At 44.5% G+C, this 11,077-nt stretch overlaps 2 protein-coding genes across 2 annotated transcripts in view; one reads left to right on the plus strand and one right to left on the minus strand.

Annotated features, from left to right (window-relative positions):
- On the plus strand, window positions 1-10,269 carry lpl2a (lipoprotein lipase 2 a). Its single transcript, XM_084459007.1, has 10 exons — window positions 1-215; window positions 960-1,156; window positions 1,982-2,161; window positions 2,290-2,401; window positions 2,927-3,160; window positions 4,623-4,865; window positions 6,556-6,676; window positions 7,047-7,265; window positions 7,675-7,782; window positions 7,881-10,269. The coding sequence occupies exons 1-10, from the start codon at window positions 116-118 to the stop codon at window positions 7,900-7,902; spliced, it is 1,536 nt and encodes a 511-aa protein (XP_084315133.1). The 5' UTR covers window positions 1-115; the 3' UTR covers window positions 7,903-10,269.
- Window positions 10,270-10,370: 101 nt separating this feature from the next.
- The window catches only part of LOC311326237 (disintegrin and metalloproteinase domain-containing protein 10), a gene marked incomplete at its 5' end in the record, with an annotated part of 31,510 nt that continues 30,803 nt past the window's right edge, over window positions 10,371-11,077 (minus strand). Inside the window, one exon of the mRNA XM_084459108.1 lies at window positions 10,371-11,077. This exon is cut by the window's right edge and continues 201 nt beyond it.

Here is an 11,077-nt window from a genome sequence, read left to right on the forward strand (position 1 = left end):
TTGAACGCAGTGGAATTATTCCGACTATAGGAGAACAAAAAATCTTTTCATCTACATTTGATTTTCTAGACTGTCGACAACTTGAATAACGCCAAACGTATCGCGTGGAAAAGAGATGAAAGCGTGGCAAGTCCAGTGTTTTTACTTTCTGGTGTTGAATGCAACTGTGCGTTATGTGACGTGCTGGGAAGAAGAGCTCATCGATTCTGTCTTTGGTGAGTTCCCGGTTCACGCAGAGAGAACAGTTGGTTAAAGTGAACGAATTGCAGTTTGACAGAAAAGCATAGACATTCGTACCGCTGTTAGGCTGGAATATGTAGGGGTGGGTCGTATGTCCTCCTCCCTTGTTCTCTGTAAAGCGCATTGTGTTGCCTCTGGGTATGAAATGCGCTAAATAAAGCTTTGATTGATTGATTGATTGTCGAGAGGTGGTCGGTGAGAGCCTGCTGTCAATTTGACGTCTTAAATGTTTACGCCTACCTGCTCATGTCTAAGAACTACTTTGTTATGACTTAAAATTACTTTTTAGTAGCCTACTAGGCGATGTGGAATTTGATCTGCATGGTCAGATTTAATCCCCAACTCTGGAAGCCAGTTTGGACCTCATAACGTTTTTTTCTGTTTTATGCAGAATAATAATCACTTTGTTATTAGATAAACATATGTGTCTGATTTAAGCCTTATGAAATGTAACCGCTAGTCAGTCATAAACCCCTGCTCTCCCCTGGTCAGGGGCCAGATTGACACAGCGCTGCTAGATGCTAGGATGCTAGTATTGTTCTGAGGGGTCTATCTGTCAGACTGAACGCCCACTTAGCCTCCCCGATCCTCCCCAGGACTGAGGAACTGAGGGGCCCTCAGAGCCAGGCTAGTCAGCTGTCCCTGACTATTACCCCTGACTAGTATTTAGTGTTTTCATGGAGTATTAACCCTATAACTGCTCCATCCTTCATCCTCAGGTAACTTCCTGGACCCTCTTAAAGACCTGTTTGACCACCAGGATGACAGCCACGGAGGCGCGGCCAGGTTCTCGCTGCGGAAGCCCGCCCAGCCCGAGGACGACGTCTGCTACATCGTCCCCGGGCAGCCGGACTCCCTCGCCACCTGCACCTTCAACAGCACCTCCAAGACCTTCCTGGTCATCCATGGATGGACGGTGACTAGGCTACTGTCTTCTCTGTCTGGATCCCCCATTAGCTGGGACCTTGGCGACTGTTAAGTCTTCCCACAGTAGATAAGAACCTAAGATCAGAATCAGAATCCGTTTATTGCCATGCATTTTTACAACATACTAGGAATTTGTTTTATAAGGCGGATAACATCGAGACAACATTGGACAGGGTGCAGGGACAAGACAGGACAGTGCAAAGACAGGACAGTACAAAAAGCTAGTGCAAATAAAAAGGATAAGCTAAAGAAAAAATATTTGACAGTGAACAGCAAAGCAATAAACTGCACTGAGCTCCTTCCAGCTAAACCTGTTGTCCTGGGTTATACTGTCCATCGATCATATCGGTGGTGTTGTAGCATTTGAGTTGGGGTTCACTGCTGAGTTTGCACTTTTGAGACGGTTCCATTGTTCTATAAAGGTTGGTTCCATTGTACTGGGGACTCAAATCAAGTGCCTCCAGAATAGTTGACAGTATTTTCATAGGAACCGGTCCAAACTGGTTTCTAAAGGGCTTGGCTATACCCTGCAGACCCTCTTCTGTGGAGCTTTCGTGAAGTCCTGTTACTAGAAGTCCTGACAAATTCCTTTGACTGGTAACAATAGGTTGGAGTTCTCTAATTGACAGGTTACACCTGGGTGGAGAGAGATGTAATTCTATCTCTGTACTTGGATAGCTCTATCAATAATAACCTCTCTCTTTCTCTCCCTCTCTGTCCCTCTCTCTCGTTGTCTCCCTCTCTGTCTGTCCCTCTCTCTCTCGTTGTCTCCCTCTGTCTCTCTCTCTGCCCCCCCCCCCCCCCTCCTCCCAAGGTGAGTGGTATGTTTGAGAGCTGGGTGGCCAAGTTAGTGTCTGCGCTGTACGAGAGGGAGCGAGATGCTAACGTCATCGTGGTGGACTGGCTCAGCTCAGCCCAGAACCATTATGTGGTGGCTGCCCAGAACACACAGGTGGTGGGGGAGGAGATCGCACGCTTCATAGACTGGATGGAGGTGGGTACTGTAGCTGATTGGCTGTCTGGCTGTCAGCATATCTTTCTGTCCGTCCATCCATCCCCCACAGTATTTGGGACAGTTATGTTTTCATAGCGATTAACATTTTGACTTCTTCTGTGTTTCAGGCGACAGCCAACATTCCTCTGGAGAACCTGCACCTGATTGGTTACAGCCTGGGAGCTCACGTTGCCGGGTTCGCTGGAAGCCACGCCTCCAATAAAGTGGGCAGGATAACAGGTAAACAGGAAGGATCTATGAAGGGATCTATTTAGCTGATATGTATTTGTTGCACCCTTCCATTGGCTTCTTGACAGTATGGTAAAAAAAAAAAATCATAAAAGTTCAAAGTTGCAAAAAAAACTGTCAAATTGTATGACAATACACTTACTTTACCTCAAAATAAGTACAGTATATTAATGTTCTTGTTCTATGTCATTCATCTATTTAACTGATATTGGAAGTAAAAACATAATTGTCATGCTAAAAAAATGAATAAATTCTTTAATAGGTGTCCATATATAGCTAGAATACAGAAAATCACCACTAGAATTTACCACCTACCTCCCATTAGTGATTACTTACTCTCAAAATAGGCTAATGTCCATGTGAAAATACATTCTTTCTTTACATAGCATGCATGGCTCCATGTACCGTGCATCACCTCCCTCTCACTCTCTCTGTCCCCCTCTGTCTCTCTCTCTCTCTCTCTCTCTCTCTCTCTCCATCTACCTCTCTCGCCCGACCCTCCCCCCGTCCCCCCAGGCTTGGATCCGGCAGGCCCAGACTTCGAGGGGGAGCTTGCCCACAGGCGTCTGTCCCCAGACGATGCTCATTTCGTGGACGTCCTCCACACCTTCACGGGGGGCTCTCTGGGCCTCAGCATTGGGATCCAGCAGCCCGTGGGCCATGTGGACATCTACCCCAACGGAGGCAGCTTCCAGCCGGGCTGCAACCTGCGAGGTGCCCTGGAGAAGATCGCCAACTTTGGAATATTTGGTGAGAACGTCTGGATTGGTTACTCTGAGAGTATTGAAGCATTGACAGAATGATGTGCTTGACTCAGAAAAACAACAACAGAATCTTTCTATGGAACATTGGTATTCATTATCGTCATCAGGTGGAAGGGACTTAAGATTGACCACTGTACGTGCATTTGTTCGTCCATCACACATGTACCAAAGCCCTGGCGACCTGGTGGCACACGCCACAATTTATTTTTCCCATTACCAAGTACATTTTTCTTTGTACATGTACACAAAAATATAGTAAAAGTGTAGTCTATTCTACTCAGGAACCCGTCTTCTTTTTAAATCCGAGTTCAGAGCTTGAGTAGCTCTTTTGGTGCTTATTCCAAATAGATTATTATCGAAAAGCCCACTTCACTTGCATACTCAACATCTATACAATTGATGACATGCATCATGGGTGGGGGACGACAGGTTCACTGTGCACTTGTTACACAGTGCTTTGGTAGGAAATAACTGAATATCTAGGCTGTGCTCTTAGTGACCTCATAGATACACAAGGGATATAAACTATTATTATCATACAATGACTCACTGGACCAAATTGTTACTATATTGTTACTGGCGTGACCTCGATACTTCCCAGTGTGCTACGCGGGTGTAACTTGTCTAGTGAAGGCGTCACGATTTGCTGTGAACAGAGAACAATCAGCCAGTAGCTCTCTCTCTAGTCTGGCTCAACTGATGGAGGTTTTTGAGGTAAGCCTCTCATTGGCGCCGCTCAATTCCAGTGGCGCCAATCAGATTCAGTCCCCTGACACTATTAAGCAAGAGCACCGTTGGAAAAAAAACAAGCTCTGCCGACCAAGACGATTGTGATTGGTTTAAAGAAATACAGCGTTTTTTCCCCCTATCTCAGAATGATAATTGGGTGCAGACAGACGCTTCTCCAGCTCTGGAACAGCTCGAAATAAAGTGTGGAGTCTGGCTATGCGAGACTAACTCTCTAACTCTCTTTAGCTACTTGCTGCTACTCACTAATCTTTCTTAGCAGCTAACATTGTAGCCCCCAGGCCCACAATGGACCCATTCATGCCTGCTCAAAACAAACAGAGGCCCCTCAAACATGCCTGAGAAAAAATCCCTGTGAAGGTCAGATGAAACATCAGTCTTGTTGTAGCCAGGACCGCTAACCAGCATACCAGTAGTATTCAACACATAGATTACACAACAGAAGGAAATTCTGTCTTGATGCTGTCTGTGTAGGATGTCTGTATAATGTCAGGTCCGAACCCCCTGAGAAGGACATGACAGGATAAATAATGCCTTCATGAGTCTTTCTTCAGGCTTTGAGATGTGTTTGATACGTCAGAGTTAGCGCTTTTATTAGCGGTGGTCCATTGGATAATACAGGCTAAACTAAGTCAAGCTCCCCCCAGGTGTGTGACTGTCTCTTTGAAGGCTCCTCCCCCTCCCCTCCCCCGTGTCTACAGCCATCAATGACGCCGTGAAGTGTGAGCATGAGCGCTCCGTCCACCTGTTCATCGACTCTCTGCTCCACGGGCGCCAGGCGGCCACGGCCTACCGCTGCAGCAGCAAGCGCATCTTCGACCGCGGCGCCTGCCTCAGCTGCAGGAAGGGCCGCTGCAATACCATGGGATACGACGTCAGCAAGGTGCGGCGGCCGCGCAGCGTCCAGATGTACACCAGGACGCGGGCCGCCATGCCCTTCAGAGGTCAGGACCGGGGGGCAGGGATTTCGACCTTGTGCTGTAGACGTTAGTGCTCCGTGTTTGTCTGTCATGTCATGTGCCTGTATGAGGTCACAACTGTGTTCTCAGTGACTTGATTGGTTAAGATACGGTAGGCGCTCGTAACTAAGGAATCACGCCATTCACACTTTACACTTCTGCTTTCTCATGCTTGTATGTTTTCCAGGATTGGAAGGTGGGGGCTCTGTGGGGTTTGGCCAGTGATCGTAGAGTAACACTATTAACGTACAGCAACACTACTAACGTACTGTAGTGAGATTCACGTTCCTGACGTAAGGAGCCTCTCTGAATGGCTCGGACGCACGCAGCCCCACTCTGCAAATCTCCTGGGTGCTCTGGAATGATGTGTTCACTGTCAGATATTGCACTTCGAACAAAGCACTCCAGACATTAAGAAAGCTCTCAGCGAGGGAGCAAGGTGAACGCAACACAACGGTCAGAAGTTATATAATATCATACTACAGTACAGGGAATCCTTTGATTTAGCTGCAAACGGTAGGACGTTTCACAAATGCAGCAACAGCAAAATTCCAGTGTTTCCCAAAGACTGGGTCGCGACCCACGTTTGGGTCACAGGAGATTTTGTTTGGATCGCCAAATACATTTGCAGAATAACTTTGAGTCTTTTGAGCCACATGACAGAATCTCCACGACCCGCTCAGGCAATTCAGCCATAGTTTCATCACTGTTGAAATCATGTGTCAGTAAACTCTATCTGATTATGGTCTGTTTATTTCTGCGAGACGCACATGTGTGTCAATTAAGTGCGAGGAGCAGAATCGTTCGGTGACCGGAACGGAGAAATGCACTGTGAACAGCCGGCTCCCGCTTGCATGAGAATTGATCGCTTTGGGGCAAAACTTTCAACAAGAAGCATGTTTTTGTTAGTAGCCTACTGAATGTTCATACTGTTAAGATACTTTTACTTATAACAATGAAGCATTAAAGGCTAGCATAGCCTTCATTCTGTTTGTTTTATTGATGAGATGAACTAAAAACAATGAGATGGCCTTTTCTCTGCCAAAATACATTCATTTGGACTCATCTAGGCTATAGGTTTTTTATTTTTTTTATTTTTTTTAATCAAAAGTATATCTCTTTGAGTGGTTTACCTATCCAAGATAATAAGGTGATGATGACAGTACAAATGGTCAGGAACGTTCATTTAGTTACACATTCACTCTTCTCACGATTTATAGAGAATTGGCCTAATGTGACTTGGGTCGCAATGGTTTGTCTTTTTTTTATTTTTTAAGTGGGTCCCCAGAAAAAAAGTTTGGGAACCACTGGTCTATTCCACTGAGGGGCTCACCATGATGCAAGCAAAAAAAACAGACTAGTGCACATTGTATCTTTGCCAGGCTATTGAGGACAGTCATTTGCGCAGTTCATGAATCTCCAGAATTGAAAGAAAGTGCTGAGGGCCCCTTCTACTTTTCACAGAGTTTAGAGCTCCAGTTAAATACTATGCTCGTAGAGTTTATAACACCTTTATTAATGTCATATTCATGAAGAAAATATCACGTTTCCACAACTTCATTACCACAGAGAAACATGCATCATGGGTGGGGGACGTGTTTACTGTTGCATCTGACTTTTCCTTGTTGTTGTTATTGTTGATGTTGTTGATGGTTGTTGTCCTCTGTGCCTCCAGTCTACCACTACCAGCTGAAGATCCACTTCTCCAGCCAGGGGATCAGGTCAGAGATGGAGCCCTCACTAACCGTCTCTTTGTACGGAACCAAGGGAGAGTCTGAGAGCCTGGAGCTCACGCTGTGAGTACCTAAAATAAGATTTCATGTCCTGTATTTATTGGAAAATAAATAAAAAATTGTTTTTTTGGGGGGGTTGTTAGTTAGTTTGGTTGGTTGCTGATTTGGATCCCCACATAGAGTGAGGTGGGTTCTGATCCTTATAAAACTAAATATGCACATAAAAAGCTGAACATATGAATGTAGACTCTCTATGATATGTCATTGTAGGAGAGTCAGTTACTTTTCCGTTTCTGCAGTTGAAAATGTTGCTAGTACAAGGCAGAAATTAGTTTTGTTGTAGCGTAGCTTGGTATTAATACAGCCCCTCTCAAAGGTTGCCATTAATAGATCCCCCTACGCTAACCTTTTCGCTCCCTTCTCATTGGTGCAGGAAGGAGAAGATAACAACCAATAAAACACATTCGTTCCTGCTGGTGATGGAGAAGGACATCGGTGATCTCATGATGCTCAAGTTCAAGTGGGAGGAGTCTGCCAGCTGGTCTGCCTCTTCCATGTTGAGCACGGTGTCCTCCTGGTGGTCAGGTGACCAGGCCGGCGCAGATGTCATGGTCCACAAGATACGCATCAGAGTTGGAGAGACACAACAGAAGTGAGTTTTGGACTGTTTGTGTGACATCAGGGGGCGGCTGTAGCTCAGTTGGTAGAGCGGGTTGTTCAGTGATCGAAGGGTCAGTGGTTCGAATCCCAGCTCCAACCGTCTACATGTCGAAGTGTCCTTGAGCAAGACACCTAACCCCAAATTGCTCCCAATGAGCAGGTTAGCACCTTGCATGGCAGCTACTACCATTGGTGTGTGAATGTGTGTGTGAATGGGTGAATGAGAGGCCATTGTAAAGCGCTTTGAGTGCCGCTAAGGTGGAAAAGCGCTATATAAGTGTAGTCCATTTACCATTTATCAGGCATTCAAGCACAGGGGACATAAATGTTCTTTAAAGTCATACAGTACACTGCTGCTTTGAATATGGAGTTCAGTTCTCCATCTTTGTTTCTTCCTCCAGGATGTTGTTCTGTGTGAAAGACCCACAGGCTCACAGCCTGCAGCAGGAAGTCACCTTTGTGAAATGCAAGGACAAGTGGAGGACGTCCCCTAAAGGCACTCCTAAAAAGTGAGTCACGTGACCAGTCCTGTCCTTCCTGATCACGTGGTGTAAATAGTTCAAGGTGCAACCGTTGGGTAGAATGTGACCTTGTGTTTGTCTGACAGGATAACCCTGGAAAAATACTAACGTTGGACTAGCAGGAGCCATGGACAGACACCTTCCTCACAGCACTTAAGAGTCCTAATTTATACAGAGGCTGCTATTTGTAAATAGTGTACAGAAATGTCTGTTATTTGTAATAATGCGATGTGAATAGTAGTATTTGATAAGCAATGTTTTTGTGGCACGTTACTGTTACTAAGGTGATGCAAACTGTTTTCTCTGGCAACACAGTTAGATTGTGATTCTTGCACTTTGCCTTCAGCACTAGATTATGCTCTTAGTCACTTGTTTTAGAAAGAAGATGCACTTGTGAGTTCTGGCAAGTAGTAGTACATTGGCACTTCCTACGTTAAATGCAATTATTGTTAGTCGCTTTGGATAAAAGCGTCTGCTAAATGACTGTAATGTAATGTAACCCCAAAGTGATGGCTCTTCCTACAGTGTCTAGTTCGAGTTCTAGAGGTTTCCTCTGGCTGGTAGTAGCCCAGAGATCTAGACAGTGCTGAATGGGGAGTTCTGGAGGCTCCAACAATACTGCATCTGAAGAGAGAGTTAAACCTTCCTCTATGGGGAGATGTTAATTGAGCCATACAGTGATTCCATTGCAACACTTCAGAATACTTCCATGTAAATGGTAAATGGACTGCACTTATATAGCGCTTTTCCACCTTAGCGGCACCCAAAGCGCTTTACAATGGCCTCTCATTCACCCATTCACACACCAATGGCGGTAGCTGCCATGCAAGGTGCTAACCTGCTCATTGGGAGCAATTTGGGGTTAGGTGTCTTGCTCAAGGACACTTCGACATGTGGACAGTCGGAGCTGGGATTCGAACCGCTGACCCTTCGATCATTGAACGACCCACTCTACCAACTAATGTAATGTGCACAGCTGGGTGTGTGGAGCCCATAACAACCCCTGGAGGTGACCACCCTCAGAGAGGTCTGGCCAGTGTGTGGTCTGCTGGGTCTCTACATTCTCCTCCCTCATTCACCTGTCTGCTTCAGTACCTCAGGTGGCGTCAGGATATGACTCAGGGTGCCTGAATATCCCAGACAGGTACTGCAGAGGTTCTAGCTATTGTTTGTTATGTTAGTGTACAGGAAATGCACATTATTCCAGTGACTTTGTGACTTTTTAGTGAATAGTAAGTAAGCAAGTAAGTACATTTTATTTATATATCACTTCTCACAGAGAGGACTCACAAAATGCTTCTCACAGGTTAAAATGCATACAAAGAATCAACAAAAATAAACGCAGGAAACACGGCAACAGTCATAAACATACAGTCAAATTAATTCAACAAATGCCTGTCTAAACAGAAGCGTTTTTTATCTGCTTCTTAAAAATGGCCGCCGAGGCTGCAGCTCTCAAGTCCTGAGGAAGTGCGTTCCACAATCTAGGTGCCCCAGACTCAAGGGCTCTGTCAGCTAAGGTCTTGAGCCTGGTGTGAGGGTCAACCAACAGAGCCTGGTCAGCTGACCTCAGTGACCTTCTGGGTGCATGTGCATGGAGCAGGTCAGATAGATAAACAGGTGCCTGACCATGTAGGGCGCTATACGTAATTACAAGAACTTGAACTGGATCCTGATGTTAGCCAGGGAGGCCAGGACAGGAGTAATATGAGAAGTTCAAGTGAATCAAGTGATCCAGATCCACTGTGGGTTACTACAAAACGTTACCAATGCTGTATTTTACTAGTACAGTATATTTAGCCAGCCATATCAACAGTTGTTGCTGTATATTAACCAATGGTTTATTTAACAGTTGATGACCAGGAGGAAGCAGATCTTTGTTGCAGTGCTTATGAAATGGCATCATTGCAAGAAGTACTTTACGTCAGCTTTTTTCAAAAGACTGGGCACTGTGAAGGGTTATGTAATAACAGGTAATCATTGATATCAGAATCAATTGTTTTTTATTTGTTTAGCTATACATACTGTACTGTATTAACATTTAATCAGAAGCTGAATGGTGTTCATACTTACTGTATTAACAGTTAATTGTTGATTTCAGAAACAAAATGGTGTTTATATATTTTTACAGCACTGGTGAATAGAGACTGGTACTGTAATTATTCTGACTCATTCTTATCTACTGTATCAGCTCTATTCAGACGTTTGATGAGGTGGAAGTGGCATGTTTTTGCACTGAGAACAGAGGAAAATGTTACTACACCAGTTACACAGTGTTCCATGTTGTGTAAATATCATGTGACTATTCATTTACTGATAGATGGCGTATGAAAATGCTCTTATTTAATGATTTAAAAGTATATTTCTGTAAATATACCTGTAAATATGTTCTAGTGTACTTAAATAAAACAAAACTGCTATTTTAAAGTTGAATTAGTGTTTCAATGAATGCTACACTACATGTTAGCCCTATTATATCAAAATGTTGACATCTAGTAACCAGTAAACTTAGTAACTAGTACACTTAGTGACTACTGTTGCTCTAAAATACTTAATAGATAGCACACATACAATCATACAACTTACCACCATTTCCTCAAACTACAGAGTCTTTTTTTTCATTTATTCACAATGAAAAGGTCATCCACATCTGCTTCGTAACAAAGGAAGATTTCTCCCCAAAACATGAGAACAACTCTCTTATGTTTTTGATATAACGGTACTTAATCATTCTGCAACACCCAAATAACCTTCACTGATCCTTGTGTGTCCCTGAGTGTCTGATGCCAGTCTCTGTGACCCTTCCAGTATCTCTCAGCTCTGGGGGCTGACTCCTCACTTGGCTGACCTGCCCAAAATCCACATATCAAAGACTTGAAAGGATTTGAGCTGCATTTGAGACTCTGCACATAGAGGGATTCCATTCAAGTAATTGTTCTGCAGAAAGCAAATTAAGTGATTTTCATTCATTGACCCTAGTTAAAATAATTTGATTGCTGATGATGCAAAAACACAGATCCATGTTATCCACGTGTGCCTTGAGGCTCAGTCTGTTAGTCCACTGAGAGTATGTTCATCTTCTCCTGGCTCTTTACACAGAGGTGTTCAGTGTCAGGGGTTTCTGGGAGAACGCTATCAATCTCTCCAGTGGAAAGCTGGAACATAGTCAACGCTGAAATTAGCCCTCAGGTTTGAATAGCTGTGAAGGACACATTAGCTGAAGCCCATGGATGGAGGCCATCGGAAATCGTTGGGGGGAGTGGGCCCTCAGTGCCATGTAGCT

Source organism: Borostomias antarcticus (assembly GCF_949987555.1).
Source record: "Borostomias antarcticus genome assembly, chromosome: 26".
In the NCBI taxonomy this organism is placed as follows: Eukaryota; Metazoa; Chordata; class Actinopteri; order Stomiiformes; family Stomiidae; genus Borostomias; species Borostomias antarcticus.